The 20,703-nt window shown below is 38.9% G+C and overlaps 1 protein-coding gene across 1 annotated transcript; it reads right to left on the minus strand.

Moving 5' to 3' along the window:
* Positions 1-1,768: 1,768 nt before the first annotated feature.
* Positions 1,769-18,738, minus strand: LOC122667684. The gene is made up of 14 exons (XM_043864061.1): positions 18,587-18,738; positions 18,401-18,462; positions 18,219-18,296; positions 16,398-16,479; positions 16,083-16,153; positions 15,689-15,790; positions 9,086-9,175; positions 8,725-8,799; positions 8,490-8,522; positions 5,142-5,219; positions 4,770-4,826; positions 4,198-4,307; positions 1,958-1,996; positions 1,769-1,920 (listed from the first exon to the last, which is right to left on the minus strand). The coding sequence occupies exons 1-13, from the start codon at positions 18,639-18,641 to the stop codon at positions 1,972-1,974; spliced, it is 918 nt and encodes a 305-aa protein (XP_043719996.1). The 5' UTR covers positions 18,642-18,738; the 3' UTR covers positions 1,769-1,920; positions 1,958-1,971.
* Positions 18,739-20,703: the final 1,965 nt, after the last annotated feature.

A 20,703-nucleotide genomic window follows, 5' to 3' on the forward strand; every position in this document is an offset into this window, starting at 1 on the left:
TCTTTGTTATTCAAAGGGCTGATTATTTATAACTGGCCATTGGACTTGTTTCGCTAACTCGAAAACTCTTCTTCACTTCGGTCTCTCCTACAGTCCAATTTTTATCACCTGCGGTTTCCCTACCCGGTACGGTTTCCTAGTGCCTCTAATAAAAGGGGGGTGGACCCCACCCGGGCAGTGTGTTCGGTCAGGGGGTGGAATGGTCATTTCAGCTCCCCCTATTAGAGGAACCGCACAACCGTACCGGTCAGCAAACCTCAGGGGATAAAGGTCCCCTACAGTCCTACCCAAGCTTGCTGCTTCTTGCTTGGATCAGGTAAAAGATTTATAATTAGGGTTTGGGGGGTGAAGCAATCGAAGGAAGGCAAACTTAGGGGCAATAATCTCAAACTGTAGTCACGACTAATCTTTATCTCCTCCAATTCTCTTTCCACTCCAATTCCTCACATAGGAGTGAAAATGACCATCCTACCCCTTGCCCGAAAACATTGCCCAAGGTGGGATAGGGTGGTCATTTCGACTCCTATATGAGGAATTGGAGGAAATTGGAGCGAGCAGCGAATTGGAGGTGATAATTATTCGCTACCATTTCCACATAGGAGCAGAAATGACCACCTTACCCCCTCCCTTTCTTCTCTCTCCCTGCTTCCCTACTAATTTCCTTTGTCTCTTTTGCATGGTGTTTCATTCTGGCCCTCCCTTTCTGAGAGGTGATCCACCAATCCTTTTTCAACCTCAAGGTAGGTTATTCAAAATCAGCAAGAAAACCAAAACTCAGCAAGGGGGGGGAACCAGCAGTAAATCAGTTTGACCACCAAAAGAGAGCGGTGATTAAGACAAATAGTTGTCATTTCGTCCTCCATAGCAACTCACCAACCAGGATGACTCAAGGCCTCATAATAGGAACGGGAAAGATTGACACCCCCCTCCCCTCCCCTTAAAGAGCGGTAAGTCACTTTTATCAGAATAGACTCGATTCAACTAAACTACAAAGATTAGACTTTCTACCTCTAGAGATAAGACTGTGTCAGAGAAAGGACCGTCATAGTATCCCCATCTTTAGCGGAATATCTCCCTAACTATGTGGGATATATCGCCCTCCAGTCAAAGCATCGGGAAACTAACGGTGGCAACAGTCTAGAACACACGCAAGGTAGCATTTTGCTTCTTCAAACGTTTACTAGTGCAAGGCGAGATATCAACTTGCAGTGCTCTAAAGTGGTCGTAGATCACCAGCAAGAAAAGGTTTGTTGTTTGGTTTCAAGATTATTATCAATCCTATACATTTCCAATGTACAGACCCTCCCCTTCTCTGTTGAGCAGCCCGGTATAGAATCTTATTGAGGAACCTCTTGATCCTCTGCTTACAAGTGTGCAAGAAAGATATACCCCAAGTGGCCAAGTTGGCTTAAGGGTACCCCTCCAAAAGGAGGAAAGAAGAAGGGAAATGATGGGGCAATTTCCAGGCCATTAACCTCAAGGGATTCACAAGTACCCCAAGAGAGAAACCTTAGAACTGTTTGGAGTGACCCTAGATGATATACCTATGACTCATCAACAAAATCGGCATCTTACAGCAAAATTTGAAAACATAAAAAATAAAAAGAGGGAAAATAAAAAGCTTCAACCCTGAGGGAGGGGGACATGTTCCCAAACTATTCCATATATTTTACATTTATGAAGTATTGAATTTGCAGCTCACATCATACACTTTCAGAATATTAAATTGGTGCAAATTAACTCTAATGATAAAAATCCCTGTACAATAGAAGCTTTTAACCTGGCATTTGATTAATCAAACAAAATGAAATTTCCCTTGAGCCCAAGGGGTACAAATATCAGACAAACAGTAATCACCCAAGCCTTCTCGTATCAACTCGGGTATAATTATTCAATTCAAGAAACTCCGAATCATCTTTTCTCAATATGTATACAGAAAACTACTGCACAGCCAAACTTTCATCATAAATTTTAGAATCCTTTGATTGAGGCAGTCCTGCACATTAAAACCACAATACAAGTGAGAGGATGATGAGATTGTAGCCAGATTTGGTACTAAGGATGGTGGTAGAGCATGTGAGCACTGGTTGAGTAACAGATTAATCACTAGTGAGAAAGGATTAACTTACATAATAGCAACACAAACACGATTACAGTTATTAAAACCGGATCAGAGGCCAAACAAAAAAGGCCCTAGTTTCCTACTGGTATTTTATGGGAAAATTACCTAGATCCACCATATAAGAAAAAGTATTACAAAACAAGTAGACACTTTTCTTGTAACCTACTTGTTTTATAATATTTTTTTGGGTAAATTACACGTCACCCCCTGGTTTTCAAGCGAAACTCAGATCACCCCCTGGTTTTTGAAAAAACTCAAATCACCCCCTCTACAGTAACGGTGTTAGACTGCTGTTAGTTATTGGTGTGAAAGGACTATTTTACCCTTGTACTAAAACAATAGAATTAAATTTACAAGGATAAATTACACGTCACCCCCTATTTTCAAACGAAACTCAGATCACCCCGTTTTTTAGAAAAACTCAAATCACCCCCTGGTTTTCCAATATGACAAATTAGTCCCTACCGTTAGTTTTATGCTGTTAAGTGATGATGTCAGCCAGTTAAATAAATTTAAATCCCTAAACTACCCTTGACCAATGTTGAAGATGAAGGATGTGTGGTATTGTAAATTTAATTCTAATGTTTTGGTACAAGGGTAAAATAATCCTTTCACACCAATAACTAACAGCAGACTAACACCGTTACTATAGAGGGGGTGATTTGAGTTTTTTCAAATACCAGAGGGTGATCTGAGTTTCGCTTGAAAGCCAGGGGGTGACGTGTAATTTACCCAATTTACAATACTATCCTTCCTTCATCTTCAACATTGGTCAAGGGTATTTTAGGGATTCAAATTTATTTAACTGGCTGACATCATCACTTAACAGCATAAAACTAACAGAAGGAACTAATTTGTCATATTGAGGTCTAAACCAGGGGGTGATCTAAGTTTCGTTTGAAAACTAGGGGGTGACATATAATTTACCCTATTTTTTTTTATCTATTATATCTAGGAAATTGTCCCCTTTTTGTACTCCTGTTGAGGCCAAAACCTCTTTTTTTTGGGTGTGTTGGGAGGGGAGGGAACCAACAGCTTCAAACCAAGAAAAGGGGTGCTTCCAGTTCAGTCCGGTTTTAAAAACCATGAAAACTTCCCTAATCTGATGAATGAAACCTTCAATGCAAAAAGACAACCACATGTCTGTGCAGAATATCTTATATAGTCATATTATGACTGCACGAAAAACTGGTCTTAAATGGCCAGAAAAATAAATGAAATCAAATGACCCGCTCATTTCAGACACAATGCTCAATATCTCAACAGCTTATCCACCCAAAAAGCAGGAAAAGCAAGTATAACCTACGCAAATCTAGTGGTGCAACTGAAATATGGATCTCATCAACTATCAATGCAATATGCAATTATCATAGTTACCTTACTCCAACAACACACCAAAAAATCAAGAGTGGGCAGAGAGTAGGTACACTCAAGTAGATGGTAGAACTCACTCCTTATCGACAATGGGAACCATAAAAGTCATTCCTATGACCATCCGGCAACCATAAAGTCAAAGTGAAAGCCTAGATCTTGGATTTCATGATTCAGGCTATGTCCCATCCAAAAAATTAAGAGTGGGCAGAGAGTGGGTACACTCAAGTAGATGGTAGAACTCACTCCTTATCGACAATGGCAACCATAAAAGTCATTCCTATGACCATCCAGCAACCCATTAAGTCAAAGTGAAAGCCTAGATCTTGGATTTAATCATTCAGGCTGTGTCCCATCCAGAATTGATCCATCGACTGGAGAATTTGTATCAGTAGTCCATTTCGCTCTTGACAAGCAATAGAAGTTTTAAGGGAAAAGTATCTCTGAGCTGTCTACCCCACGCCCCCCTCAGACATTTTTATTGCTTTTTTTAGGGGAGGAAAAAACCAAAACTTGTGAGGGGGCATGGGCTACCCCGCCGACTCAGAGAGCACTCAAGTTTTAATTATGCCACATATTATCCCTGCATCTATTAATTTACTCTTTCCAGTTAATCCATAATAATTAGGAGTGAGGTAAGGGGAAAAGAAGTTTCAAATACATCAAGACAAACTCAACATTAGTAAAGAAGTCCAAATCGATACCTGGTCACACTTCTTGGGTTGCTGTCGAATCTATCAATTCCAGATTGCATGCCTGCATCAGTTTTACCGGTTTTGTCTGATGTAATGCTATCCATAATTTGCTTCAGACCCTGCAAGAGATTAACAAGAAGATCACATTCTGAATAGAATTAAAACTATGTCACAGGTTGTTGTGCCTTGGGTCGGGGTGGCCTTTTAGCTGTTTGGGTGGGGCATCCATGCATGCAAGCTGCATGGCACAATCCTAATACATCATCCGTTGACGCACCAAATGGTAGGTAAAATTCTATTGCGGATAATTTTATTATGTTGAGTGGCACCGCCATATCATGCAGAGTATGTGTGACAAGATGCTTTTCCATTTGCAATTGGAAGGGAAATTGGGAGAGAAACAAGAGAATTTCTGTTGGACAGTACCCTCTGTTGCAGTGATCAGACATTGAATTAGTAGGGAATTTGTTCGCTAATCCAGCAGGAATGGATCCCCATCCCTAGCATGACACACTAGTCACAAGGTTCTGTTTATAATAACACCACCTAAAAGGCTAAACAAAAACAAGTAGTGAAGAAACCTGAGTCCCTGATTGTGTGATAAAACCACGTGTCCTACTAGGAGGTTCAGGAAGTGCCTGCAAGAACATGTCCAAAAAATAATTAGATCAATAAATTAGAAGATTATATAAATGGGAATTTCTACTGATGGGAAGCAGTCAAGCAGCCACCTTGTGTCAATAATAGTATTTTTACCAATCGAACAATAGATAATATCTGTTTCTTAGATCTGCTCAAGTCCATTTTTTGAACCCTCAAAAGTTCATTGAATCTCGACATATTTTTTTAATATATGGTCCCAGACAATAATCAATATATATAAAATGTCATCTTTACCAACCAAAACAAACAAACAAACAATAGGGTCGAAGGCCAAAGCTTTTAATACAAACCTTGAAAAAATCAGTCATTTTCGGATCTTTTGCGCCAACAAATTGGCATAGGTACCACACACCAGCATTTGCAATGTCCTGTGCCCACAATTCTGTCAGCATTTGCAAAAGCAGAAAATAGCTAGTGGAGAGAAAAGACAATTACAAAAAACAGCCACACTTCAAACATAGCATCTGTTACCACAGAATAACTAGTACCAGAATATTAGCAAGTACTTGAAATGAATAACATATATGAGAAAAGAAAGAAGAGGAACTGGGAGGGAGGAAACAGCAGGAATAAAACTGAAATTAAGAACTAGCTGCACAAGAAGTGTGTGGTTTGTGTTCCCATTAACCAGAAAGCCAAGAATAAAAAAGTCAGCATCTAGTATGTAACCAAATCCAATTACCATTTACAAATGTATTACCTACAGTTAAACACTCCACGAGTTGCATGATAACTTAGTGCAAGCGCATCAAATTTGCTTTTATTGAAATATCCAATGACATTGTAACAAGCCAGTGACTGAACAAGAATATGCCACTAAGTCCGAGGTTTCAAAGGTTACAAACAACCTTCTATTTTTGGTCCATGTAAGATTCTGCTTTTATTCATGGGTAAAATAAAAAGAGGAAAGTGATGGGTTTCTAGAAGCCTAAGGGATTAGGCTCAGCAACTCAGTTGAAAACCAGAATCACAGTGACAGATTTAGAAACCAGATTTAAAAATAAATTTAATAACAGCAAATCAAAGTTTCAGATATGATCCAAAAGCTGGTCGAAGGTCAATTATAGGGAGAAGAATGGTTTCCCAAATTTGGGCTCAAATATGATGGACAGATCTGAAGTAAATAGTAATAGGTTAACCCTACTTGAGGTAGGATTCTAGAAACAAGGTTCAGAACAGTAACTGAACCCAGTATATTCAGGATACTTTAGACAACAATAAAAAATCAACTGATTTGATGGATAAACAGTGATTAGGAACCTGTAACAGCAAACATAACCAGGAATTGAAAATCAGCAATGAAATTGAAGTAGTTTCTAATTTGAGCATGTAGTAGATACTACGTAGATATTTATTGTATCTTTCTTTTTAATTTGGTTTCTTACTGTACAAGGCATCCACTACATGTGTAGGCCTCTTTTTCCTCACTTTCTATTTTCTGTTTTTCTTTCTAGAGGTTTTACAACCATCTATATATTGTATGGGCCTTAGTGCCTACACCCATGAATTATGAATGAACATTGATTTGGCTTTGTGCCCTAGTTTTCTGTGAGAAACAGTGATGGTGAGACTCCATCGTTATTAGTGCGAGACTGAACAAGGCCATAGGTGAGAGGCCTTGGTCATATCCCCCTTATTTCTCCCTTCTCTCTTTCTTTCTTCTTCTTCCTTGTTTCTAATTTGTTATTGCTACAATCTCTGTTCTGTGAAGCATTGATACATTGCATCAGTGTTGTTTGTTTTTCAAGCAGTTGAGAATTGATCTTATCAAGGACAGTACCAAGACCAAAGACTGGCATCAACCTTGGCCTGTGGCACCTGCTCTGTTGGAGCTATACTGCAGCATATCTCAGACCACATTACCTGTTATTCTGGCCAACAGAATCAATTAGTATTTGGAGAATGTAGTCCCACATTGGGGTCTTCCTTTGGAATCAATTTCAACCACAACCAGTGGCTGGATTTCCTTCTAGTCTGTGAGTGGTTATTTTTTTTTTTTTTAGTTTCTAATTTTAGTCCTAGGATGTTACCACCACATCACCATCAGATCATTGAGATCTTTTGAAGTATTAGACTACCCTCCAAGCCCTCCCTTCGACCTGAGTTGTGGCTTCATCCACTGGTCCTATCGGCTTGGGCTGTAAGCCTTAATTTTTAGTGACCACTTTCTATTCTCCGATTTGGCTGATTTCTCTTGACTCAGCCTTCAGATGATGGTGGTATTTAGAGAATTATCTTCTTTGGTTAGGGCCTACATCTGATCCAAGTATGAGGGTATTCTATCCTACGGTTTGTGAGTTGAGTTATTAATAGTTGCTATTTCTGAAATTTCATAGTAATTAATTTCATTAATCTGCTGTAACTATTAATCCATCTGTTGGATTATCATTTGGGGAAATTGTAATGTTGCTGTAGCCATCCACATGGCCTGATTTTAAGTCTAATCCAAGCTCATGTTTCTGTGGTTATTAAGCTACATATATTTGTCACACCTTAGCCAACAGTCCTATTTGATGATTGGGAATATTACTTGCTGTTTAGTGAGTTTAGCTCTATTAACAATCTCCCTGTTATTTGGTCAAAGAGACTAACGCGCTTCAAACCCTTTTCGGTTTCAGATCTTACTTTTTTCACATTCTTTTTCCCTACACTAAATTTTCCATTTTGAACATCTTCTCTTCTCGTGAAGGAAAAAAAATGCTTTTTGTTAGTATAAAATTTCCTTGACTCCTTTAGTAGATGGCAGGCTTACCCATTTGACCTAATTTGAGGACTCTTAATTTGTCCTTACTATGTGGCTCTTTAATAACTAACACACATCAGTAGTAAGTGCCCCTTGTATGGCAGCTTTGTGTGTCAAGTGAAATTAATGTTTTCCAGTCCAGACAATCCTTATTCTTAACCCCTTTCCCTTCTCCATCAAACTGTGGATACGAATAAAAATACGCAAAGACTGCAACAAGATTCCTTGTCGACAATGGAGGGCCATCGACATACGTCATTTTATTTTTAATTTTGGGGGAGGGGTGGGGAGATCATCCAACAAGTAGAAACCATGGACTTAGCATCCTGGATTTAAGCTAATATTCTCTTGGTTACAACATTCCATTATATGAAATCATTAAAACCATAATTTACAGTCCTGCCTAAACATCTAAAACTAGAACAGTTCCTGAAAGCAGGGGTATCACTGTCAACAAAAAAACATCACATAAACATGCTTCACTGGTGATACACGGGTTCAAATCAAGGAAACAGCTCCGCGAAGCAGGGGTAAGGTTGCGTACATCTGCCCCTCCCGGCCTCCCCAGACCCTGCAATAGCGGGAGCCTCATGCACTGTAACGACCTTTTTTTAGATACCAACCATTCTTACATCCAACATTAAGGCTACAAGAACATCTTCATTTGATCACCTGAATAACCTTTTCCTAGGGCCTAAAAAGTTTGATGTGCATACATTTCAGAACCTTTTTTTTTTTAATCAGAACCTCTAAACATCTTCATTTTCCTTTTTTTACTTGTATAACAGTATAAGAAGAGAATTGCAAAGCCAAAAAAATCATAACGAAGGCACCACCAGAAAAGCATATTCCAAGAGAGAAGTTTAATATAAAATTCACATGGACCACCGTTTACCTGTTTGTCTTCCAATGTTACAATCTTCCCGTCCTGAAACACAATAATAGAAATTTATAAGAAATAAGAAAACTACTTTAATGCATTTCTTTTACTTTTCAAACTAGATAACTGGACTAGCTCAATCTTATCATAAATAGTTAAAAAAGCAAGCAAACAATTAAAAGGGAAAGTAAAAAAACAATAGTTTAAAACCAGACACATCACTTCAACTAATCACATGATAGAAACTTACGAGACCACGAATCATGTCCTGTAGTGAAACCAAGTCATAGTTAATTTGACCAAGATTAGCACGAACTTCAGATACCTGTTTGACAAGTTTTAACCATCTTATGTAAATAATTCTAAAAATGCAGGAATAATTCATGGAATACAATGCTATTATGACATAAGACCCATTCAAAAAAGATAAATCCTCATTATCCTACAAGAATTCCTTTAGATCGTGCTAGGAATGCAACCAGAGGGTATGTGCTTCATGAGGGAATCAAACTGTCCCTATGATCTCTTCAACCTTTGGTTTTCCTTCTCTTTCTTAAGAAGTTTCTTTTCTTATTGATTATTTGAAACAGGGAAGAAAACAATGTGAATACCTCATTCTTAATTGATTTTGACATCTCCTTTTGATCATCCAATTTCCCATCCAAGTTCTCAATCCGTTGTGTCAAATGCCTCTTTGCAGCCTGCCCAACAAAAAGGATTCATAGGTAAGAAACTGTATACAAATTTCAGAAAAATGAAGAAACAATATTAATAATGCACTTAATAAGGAAATCTATTGAGAAAGACAATATCAGCACATTAGGAACACCATTACACCGTATTTATATGATGCTAATACTTATTGATATGAAGCCCTAATCAGAGAGGAACGGCAGAAGAGAATTCATGCAACCTGGAAAAAAGCCTAATTTAGTTTATATCAATTGACATAGGTCAATAAATGAGATATAATATTAAACTTCACATATATATAATAGGAATAATAAATTATTTAGTTTTTTTTTTGGCTTCATATGTAAATTTAATGATATTCTGAGACAAATGCAGAGCAATTGACATGCCTAATGACTCTTTTTCTACCGAGCCCATCTGCCAAATCATCCGGAGACCTAGGCATTCAGTTAAAGGGCATGACCATTGTACCAGATGACTAGTGTGTCTCAAGTTATGCATAAGTCTCCAAGGGCCACCCTCCCAAGAACAAGCCCAACCAACAAGGAGGGAAAGTCGAGCTTCACAAATCCTAATCAAGGCAACAGTTCTCGATCGCTCATGCTCGAAGATCTCGTAGCTTAGACGAGCACTTCATTAGCACTCCCAATATTGCTTTCTCATTCCTTGCACGAAAAGACCTACCCCTCAATTTTATATTTTGGTGATGGTTGGATTTGGGAGTTTGCAAAATGCAGATGCTGAGAAATTTTCAATCTATCACAAATAGTGGCAATATTGTAATTAATGAAAATTTAAACCTCAAGAGAATGGAACAAAAGGAGGAAAGTAACATATAAAGAGAGAAGGGTAGGTTAGGAATGGAAAATCAAAATATGGGTAGTAGGTAATAATAAATAAAAGGAAGGCTTTTATTCACCAAAAAAAAAATAAAAGGAAGGGCATTATGGGAAGGGGATTAAAAAGGTTTTATTTCCCAAAGGAAAAGAACTATCGAGAGAATGGGGAAAGCCAACATCTTCTTCATCCTCCAATCATCATAGGAGGCGGAGAAAACCACAGAACCAGACCAGCAGACCTGGTTTGAATGGAATCTCTTAATCATTAAAGCTCCTGTCAACTTGAAATTTCAAGCAAGACTTCGTAACACTTGGGCCTTTTAAGATCATCCACACACAGCCCGAACCAGTGCATGGAGAAGAGGATTTCAGACCTGCAACTAAATCTGGCAGTAGGCATCGTTAAAGCTCCTGTCAACTTGAAATTTCAAGCAAGACTTTGTAACACTTAGGCTTTTTAAGATCATCCACACACAGCCCCAACCAGTGCATGGAGAAGAGGATTTCAGACCTGTAACTAAATTTGGCAGTAGGGACCTGATCGAGTGTGCAATTCCCACAACTCCAGTTAGATTTGGGCTTAGGGATATGCAGGTAAGGCCGCCCCAATGGGTTGATTCTAGCACCAAAGCTTGAGGTTCAAAAGTGACTATAAGAGAGAGATCAGCAATAACGCATAAACAGAGTAGCAATAGGTAAGAGGTAACAGAAGGAAATAATAACAGAAACAAAGGCAGAAAGGATCGTGGGTAAAGGGGAAAGAGAGAAGAAGAATTGCAGAAGAGAGGGAGAATGAGAGCACACGCTCACAATTGGTAACCCGCAGGTAAAACCATCTTTAAAATTCAATTCAAACCAAAGCTTGCGTAGGTTACAATCTTGTATTTAAAGAAGCAAATAAAGACTCCTAATAGTAATCTAAAACTGAAATTAAACCCCACTCTAATTGGGACTCATAAACTCCTAAATAGACTTAATCACTAATTAGCCTAAAAAATAAAAATAGAAAATTACAAGATAAATACAATTAATAAAAAACCCTAATAAATAAATAACCTAAATATCCTACTGAGCCCAAAAATCCAATTGGACCTGGTTCATCTTCATATGGATCCCCAATGGGTTTGGGCCGGTCCAACGAATTGCTTCTGCATCAGTGGGATATGACTGAACCGTTATGTGATGTACCTAGCAGCTAAGAGCAGCATAGGTAAAATGTGGGGAAACCCACTGCTGTATGGATGGTTCAAAATCCACCTTTTGTGTGGTCCTGTCAGAACCAGTGCAAGGCCCTCTTCAACATGTAGTTATGTGCACAATTTTTTTTACCAAAAAAAAATGTGCACAATTTTGAAGTTAGGGAATGGTCGACAACCCCTTTCTGCAAATACCTTCTTCATTTGGACTTCCAGAGAGGAATTTCTGCCCCTCCCTGACTAGGGTTTGATCCCTGCAGTTTAGTAGTACACTAACCAACTGATTGGCTTTTGCTCATCCTCCTCCTAACACAATAGTCTTCAAATTCATGCATTTAGTCTTTAAATCAGGTTTCATATTTTAATTAAGTTGCTGATTTTGCAGTTGTGTACCTCTGTACAAATTCAGCTACATATATTATTATGTGATGTCTCCACCAAGGAGTTTTGTGGACAGGTGAATAGAGTTTCATGACCGCTGACATGATTGCTACTGACTTCTTTTCACAAATTTGATAATAGTGGCAAGAAAAAGTTGGTTTTGTATTACTAACATAGATTCCCCCATAAACCATTATAATGGGAGAAAGCGGCCACAACCCACCCCTCTGACTTTGGCAAGGCCACAATGAAATCCATGAAGATCTTGTTTGTATTTCCTTATTCTATATTCCATCGAACTCCCATTTTGTAGCAGCTGCAACACTGAAAGATTACAAATGGTGAGATCGGACCTCGGACTCTGGGCAGAAATCACTTTATGGTAATGGTAGAGAAAAACCTTTCAAGCACAGTACGATGAAGTTTGTAAGCTATGTCCAAGGGGGGGGGGAGTTATTGTCTATCGTTGGCCTCTATGGTAAAATCAGTCGGGGAGGTCTGAGAGGCAGTGGGCCTGCGGAAAAATAGCTTGACGCCAGGATGATAAAAAGCTTAACACTGGGGCATTATTTTTGGGGTTTTTTTTTTGTGTGTGTGTGAATTTGTAAGAAGTAAAGGACTGAATTTTATTTATTCTATCACTTTATCAAGTCACTTCTTGTTGTTTCAGTATCCTAGCTTTCTTGCTCTACTTTGTTTTTGCTTTATAGTTTTTATTCAAACTTATTATATGCGTATGGCCACTTTATGGTTAATATATGTTATGCATGAATAATTACTATGGATAGGGAACACTACAGTGATTCAAGTGATGACTCATCATTGATTCCACTTATTACAATTGGTTATGCATATCAATATTTGAAGAATGAGAGGAGTTTTGATGATGCAACGACTTCCCAAATCACAAGACAACCAATGCACACACACAACCTCACATTTCATTCCTGGATCTTTGAAATATGAAGCCCAGAAAAACATCCAAGAAGGGTTCATAGAATATTTCGTAGGTCAAGGAGCGTTTCACTAGGTTGGTATCTACCTTCAAAGAAAGAGATTTGTTAGCAAACACAAGACACATTACAGTAGAGGTTCGTTGGCGATGGCCATTTTATTAATAGTTCACAATGTTAGAAACAATGTCATCCAAGAATTGTTCCAACATTCGGGTGAAACAATGAGTCCTCGATTCCACGATGTACTGGCAGCACTACGAACATTTTCAAAAGAGATGGTACAACCACCCTCAACTCAAATCAAATCAAGTCAAAAGTATTATCCATTCTTTGCCAATTGCATTAGAGCAATAGATGGAACACACGAAAGTGCATTAATTACACTTTCAAAATAAGTGACATATGGATCCAGTAAAACAAATGAAGTTACCCAAAAATGTATGTGCTGAATGTTCATTTGACACATGTTTCACCTTCCTTTGGACTGGTTGGGAGGGTACAACACATGACAATCAAATGATGGCATTTTTAAACAGCATTCACACCAAATAAGGTTTGACCAGAATATAACTCCTTCAATATAAATCAGATTTAAGCAATTTTGGATTTGTTGGAAAGATAATTTGGTGCTCTACCTAATACAAAAAGACTCATGTAAAACCACAATCATTTGACCAATCAAACTTATTAGAGAACAAGAACATTTCTCTAAATCAAGAGCAGTTTAATTACTTATAGATAAGATCATATTTTCCAAGAACAGTATAAACCAAATGTGAAACTAGGTATACCAGGACAATGATCATTTCCAAGAACAGTATAAACCATTTATCTTTTGATTGTTTCAAACTTTCAATTGCTTGCTTCTTCAATTTTGTTGTCTTCTAGTTCTATATTGATTTTTGGTGACTTGATGTGGCTTAATGTTGATTTTTAATGACTTGATATGACTTAATGTTGATTTTTGATGACTTGATGTGGCTTAATGTTGATTTTTGATGATATAAGGTGTATATATTCACCCCAGTGCTTAGGCACCCCTCCACCGCCTTGGGTCACCTTGAAAACTATGATGCTTGGTGTACTCTGGAGTAGGTTCCAATCCAATTTGTTCAAATATAGACATAGCTGGACTTGTAAAAGAAATATCTTAAGTTTTAGGGTTACAATATTTATTCTGCCATAGTTGTCAGGGCATCTAGGCGATTCAACTTCCAAGGTGTTGGAGGGGACCAGGATGCAAGACTACACCAACAAGACACCTTGACAACTATGCATTCTGCACATAGGCCAACAAAACCTATTTCTCTTTGTAGAATCAATTCTGTAAGTAGTAACCAAACGATTTTAATTTCTGATCAAAACTTTTTCTCAAAATGATTTTGCATAAATAATTCATAAATCATAAATCAAAATTAAAACCCGACCAAAGAGAGCCCAACACTCTCCCCCTACTTTTTTCTATTGGTTTCCTCTCCTCTTCCCCTCCCCATTCCTTCTCTTCTCTCTACCAATTTTCTGTGAAACCACTAAATCAAGAAGCAATCGAGATCTCAATTTCCATCAAATATCCCCACTTCCACCCCATCTCTCTTTTCCCATCTCACTAACCACCATCTTGGATTTCTTATGCCAACTATTATATTGGAATCTCTCATAGTGAGTATAATAAATTAAACTAAGACTACATATAATGGTTTAAGATAAAGTAAGAGGAGAATCATTGGATTGGAAAACAAAATAAGGATAAGAGGGCATAATGAAATGAAGGGAGGGTAATATAAGAAATTAGAATTAAAGAGTTAAAGGCCTAAAGACTTCATCATCTTCTACCTTCGAATAACCAGGAAACCAGCAGAACACTTCTTAACTTCGATGGATAGAAGTTCTCCAAGAGAGATGCAACCGAGTGGCAACTTCAAGGAGAAATTAGAATTAGAGAGTTAAAGGCCTAAGACTCAATCGTCTTCTACCTTCGAAAAACCAGGAAACCAGCAGAACCCTTCTTAGCTTCGATGGATAGATGTTCCCCAAGAGTGGTGCAACCAAACAGCAACTTCAAGGTATGAATCACAACCCAGAACCTCTCAAATCCCAGTAATATCAAACCCAAATAAGCAATATGATTCAACCAATGAATGGTTGCAACAGATCTGGTGGAACTGTCTCAGAACCAGATCTAATTTCTGGTTATTGCTCACAATAGGGAAGCTGATGGGGTAGGGGAATCTACTGTTTGAATCGTCCAGGGAAGGGGTTCTCACACCCTAAGTTTCGGGTACGAAGGAACCATAATCCTTTCTCTGATAGAGGATCTCGGTCCCGAACAGGGGTGGGACTTGGGAACTCAACAAAAAACAAAATATAAAAGAAGGAGAAGATGAAGGAAGAGGGGACTCACAAGGGAGGGAAGAGAGAGACGAAGAGATGTCGCAGGGAAGGGGAAGAGAAGAAGATATGAGAGAAAAGGGGGACTGGATCAAACAAGTCATGCCACACGGGCACTCACAAGATTCAACTTCAATTCATTCTTTGAATCTGTCTAAATCCTTGGATTACAATCATATAAATAAGGGAAAAGACTCCAATAAGAAACAGCCTACCAAGATTTCTAACCAAAAACAGCTCTAAAACTTGAAGCTCTTCCTATGTATCCTACCCAAAATAAAAGATTACATTATATTCTAACAAATAAGTAAAATTCCTACCAACCAACCAACCATGATTGGAACCGTTTCATCATGATAGTGGCCTCCAAATGGGTTCGTTACAGACCAAGACAGCTTACTGCATCATATTTGTGTTCAGGTATTTTATGTTTCAAAAAAAAATCCCTGTTTTTCTGTTTATAAACAGAAATAGATATCATATCCAAATGATGCCTTAATGTTTTTATGTGACACATGAGTACTAGCATGAGGGGAACATAATGTCACCAGCAGACGCAGTTAAGCCTAACATTGTGAAGACATTTTTAAGTAATATAGAAGATATCTGTGGCATGAGAAGCATTACCCAAGACCTCAGAAATTTTTTCAAAAAACAAGCAGCAGAAATTGACACGTAATCAGAATACCAAAGAAAATATCAATACAGATATCTGCAGGATAGAAACTAAATATGAAAATCATTAGGTGAACACAACTTACCGCAAGAGCATTAGTTAATTGCTCCAGATGATTAGTCATGCTTGAAACAGCATTTGCCATGTGACTCTTGGTCACATACATGAAATTAGAGAAGGACAAACCCTAAAAATTAAGAGATAGAAGAGGGATGAGATAAAGCAAATCAATGCCAATTTCTAAAAAATAATTCAATACTAATAAGTCAACATTCAAAATTCAAAAAGGGAGCGGAAAAATATAAAATTCCTGAATTGTTTGCTCTCAATTTTAAATTTCGAGGTTAACATTAATTTGTTACATTTACTGAGGGAAAATGGAAAAGAACATATAGCACTGAACAACCTGAACCCAAAGTTACACGATACATCTCGACTGAAGGAAAAGGCTTAAGAATTTGTCATGACTAATCCATTACCTTCCACCACATGTATCCATAGCCCAATGCCCCTATGGCCACAGCAGGCATAGCGAAGGATGTCATGTTTCCTGCTAAAACAAATAATTCAAATTAAACTGTAAGAACCATATTCAAATAAAAAGGAGTTGAGAACATCTGACAACATCTTTATTTTACACAAAATTCCCAGCATGGAAAAAACTTGCAAGTTAAGCAGTAGGAAAAGATAAATAAACAGAAGAATATTTAACTGCATTTTGGTGCATAATGAAAAATAAGTAATTCTGTGAGGTCTTAACAACTGGCATTTAAATTTTGCATTGCAGAGGGTACCTATCTGGCTACTATTTCCATTTAAAACAGTTATCTGGCGTGATGATGCAAGTTGTCGGACCTCCATTGCTAGCCGGCGCACCTACAAGATAGAGAAGCAGAAAAGAAGAAAAAATTGAATAATAATTACAAGAGTACAATTAGCTCAATAAAAGAACATTAATAGAATCCCTGAAACGTATCACGTTTTGACTTCCTTGAGTACTTGGTTTCTGTAGAATAATCAAAATTGACATGTTGGTTTAACGGACTAGTGGTCACGGGTTCGAGTCAAGAAACAGACTCTCCATGAAGCGAGGGTAAGGTTGTGTACATTATTACCCTCCCCAGCCCCCACAATGGCAGCAGCCTCGTACACTGGGTACGCCCTTTTTTTAAAACAGACTTAAAACTGTAGCATTTTAACACATCCACGCCTACTAGCACCATCAAAATAATACACCATACTCCGTTACAGGAGATGAAAAACTATACCTACATCCCAACATAATCACCTCTATGTCTTCCATATCACCAAATACAGTGACGAGTTTCCCCTGTTTTCAATGGCAAGCTCAAGAATGGCCCCATATAATTTCATACTCAGTATTTTTAGACAATACTTTCACCTAACCAAGTGGCTCCTTGCTAATGGAGAAGATGTACCAGGAGAGCAAAACCATGTGTGGAACTTTTACAGCTTGTAATCATCAATATTGGAGTTTCCAGAAAGAATTTGAAAGAGAAAATCCCAAAACAGAACTTATGACAGATAGAATTAATAGAGAAAAGGAGAGAACAGCAAAATGAATTTAAACAGAATAGCAAAAAAATAAAGATCAAGTTAAAAATTAAACGAGCAATGTCACCAGGCTGCAAATATGGGAATACAGCAGTAAGGAAGGAGAAATCACCACGATGCTTCCTCTGTACCAGTACGAATTACCAATACCAACACCCTAAGGCTCAACTTCATTAACTCATCACACCAAATAAAGTGGTTTACCGCCTATATAGACTGCCCATCCCAATAACATGTTAACATTGACTCTAAGATGAACCTTGATTAAGGTGAGGTGAGAATGTGGGTCATAGCCCCATCTGGGTTTGAGGTGTGACAGATTGTTACATGAAGGCTTGGGAATATCAGCACATTGATCCTACTGTAGTGTTGGTTCTTAGTTGAACTGGCATCTACATTATAGGAGTTCTGCTCTGGGAGGCTCCTGCATCAGCTAATGGTGAAGATGTACAAGGACAGGAAAACTAAGTTTGGCGCTCTGAAAGCTTGTAATCATCAATACTGAAGTTTCCAAGTATTTTCTTTAGGACCCCGCATTCTCTGTACTTAGATAAACAGTAACTTAACCTGACTAGTGGAGGGCCGCCCCTTGCTAATGCCAGGGGTGGATAATATCCATGATTGAGTTGCAGCCAGATAAGTTCTGTTATCTTTTACACTACAATTACATTTTTTGCATACCTACTATCTGAATATGCCTCATTCACTTCCTTCAGCTGCAATAGTCTTCTCCTGGCTAAAAAAATTTAAACTAGTTCCCACCTTGACAGACTCAATAAGTCAGAGCCTAATTTGATGAAAGCACTCTCCAATCATTAGCATTCTAAACTGGTTCCCACCTTGACAGACTCAATAAGTTAAGTTACCTTTAAAATTTTTTCACCAGAAAAACTCATTTCTTGAAACTACTAATAAACTGCTAGCATTCGAACTATAGGAAAAGAATATCTACAAGAGATTAAACCCACCCTTCCCTTCAAATTAATCAATTGAACCAATGCTACTATTAACACCCAGATGGGTTTCTCCCATAGGCGTACCTGGGAAGCAATGGCATCAGAATATTCAGAGTCAGCATTTGACGGATCTCTAGCTTTCTCCAACCCTTTCACCAGGTCCTGTTCCAATTAAACAACAGAAGAAGTTGTCAAGGCATTTTCAAACGCATTACTTCATTCTGCATAAACCCAACAGGGGGGAAGAAAGTGACCAAAAATCAGACCTGTAGCTCGCCCAATAAATCCGACAACCGACCCTTGGTCAACAATATCGAACCAGTATACCCTGGAAGTACAAACACACACCCATATTGAAATTACAAGCTCAGAACAAAAAGGAAGAAAAGGCTAATCTTGAAACTTCATAAATCATGTAATTTTCCAACAGATTGAAACAAAACAACTGTTACCTGCTCCGACCAAAATCAGGATCTTAGAGAAGCCCATCCCAGCTTGCATGGCCATAGCTGAATAGAAACCCTAGTTTTTCTCCTTTCCTCCTGCGACCAAAACCCTGGATTTAGGGATGGTAAAAGGATGTGATTATCACGAGGTCTATGGAAGAAGTCGCTTTATACAATCAATAGAAAGGAGAAAAGAAAACAGAGTGCTTTTCCACATTCCAGAGAAAAGCTAAGAGTTGCAGAGAGCCTTTGTAAGAGTGCTTTTGGCCAAGAGAAAGGATGAGAGTAACAGAAAACTTTGGATAGGATGATAGTTGTAGAGCGACTTTGGAGAGGATGGAGAGGATGATAGTTGCAAAGCCAGCGCCTTGGAGAAGACGGCAGTTGCAGATCGCCTTTAGAGAGGATGATAGTTGCAGGAATGAGCGCCTTGGATAGAATGATAGTTGCAAAGCGAGAGAGAAGGTGAGAGTTGCAGAGAGCGAATGCCTTCGTGAATCGTGACCTCCGTCGAGACGTCGAGTACAGCACGCACAAAATTTTGTTTGGGAAATTATCAACGCCACCCCTGAGTTACATTCCAATTTTAATGCAACCCGACCAAGTACCCAAATATCAAATCCAATTCAAAAACTTTGAGGTTAGCCTTTAATTTTTAATTAGTGGTGTCAGCAAGTAAATTTTCCTTCAAAAACAATTTTGCCCTTACCTTTAAAACAATTGAACCGAGTCGCGCATAATAGCAGACATTGGAATCCTGACCTAGGCAGCCCAAGCAAGAGGCATTCTGGAGTCCCTGTAGTGCCCCGCAGGGATTGGGCGGGTGCAGTTGAAGTGTGTGCCCCCGGTGTAATCCACTGGGAATATCTTTGAGAATTCGGATCCTCTACGGTGTGCTGCCCATAGTGGCCTGAGCGGCGCACAAATAGGATGCACTGCAATAACCGTCTTATCCCTGCCCGAGCACCCTATCCGAGCGGGGCTAAGGCAATCATTATGTTGTGCCCTATTTGTGTGCCGCTCAGGCCGCTACGGGCAGTACGCCATAGACGATCTAGATCGTTGAGCTTGGAGATAGGCCCACAGTTGAAGAGAGGGTTGTAGGCCATCACGAAGGTGATGGTCATTGGGTCGGCGGTGAAGTTGGTCTGTAAGATCTTGAAAGTATTGTTGGATCGAGAGTTGAAGATGTATAGAAGGTGTGGTTGTCGTTGGCACAGAATGGCGCTCCTATAAGGAAGGAAGGCAAGGTGACAGAGAATTTAGCTCGTCTACGGGAAGCCCAGCACGCCCAGGGTACTGCCAGCCGTTGGGCTGTGCCACACACATCCTTAGGCATGTGCCGAGATGTGTGCGGCATAGCCCAACCGTTGGATGCCCCCTGGGCCTGCCCTGAGCGCTGGGCTCCCTAGAGATGATCCTGATCTGAGTGATAGAACGGTGAATAGGTAAGTCGGGGTTATGTTGTTGCAGGTTGTGGATGCACAGAGGTTGTAATAGTATGATGGGTCGTCTGTGCGGATTATCCTTTCTATGGTTTTTGTTGTAGAACTCTGTTTGGGGAGGTTAGCAGATTTCACGAGAGAATTGTGATCACCACAAACAACAAATGGGTTTTCTTGGATGCTAGCTTGGGGTTGGTTCATAAGTCAAGGACATAGCCCAAGATCAATAGAGAATTTAATTTAGATTTCAAAGGTCCTAATCCAAAATTTCATACTAGGCCAATCCAGTCTGAGACAATAATTTAGTTAGAATGCCAATCAAAATTTGATTTCATTATTTCTTTTATCAAAATATTTTAATTGAATTATTCTAAAATTTGAACCTTTCAATGAATTAAGGGTAAATGCTCTGGAGGCAGGAGCAAAGAGTAAGAGAAAGCGAGGGACAAAAGATGTGTTGTGGTGGCAGGAGAAAGAGGAGGAGATAGAATGGAGATAGCAAGAGAAAGGAAGAAGGTAGGTTGGAGAGCATTAGTCTGTACTTCGAGTTTTGGCCGGTTTGGTTGCAAACTTGCAGGTTCTCCAATGTGTTGGTCACAAGGATGGAAGATGGAGCTCGGTGCCCTATTTTCCTTCAGAGTTTTGAACTCCAATGGTAAGAAAGGGAGGCGAGACTAG

The sequence above is a fragment of the Telopea speciosissima genome, chromosome 7 (genome assembly GCF_018873765.1).
Source record: "Telopea speciosissima isolate NSW1024214 ecotype Mountain lineage chromosome 7, Tspe_v1, whole genome shotgun sequence".
NCBI classification, from domain to species: Eukaryota; Viridiplantae; Streptophyta; class Magnoliopsida; order Proteales; family Proteaceae; genus Telopea; species Telopea speciosissima.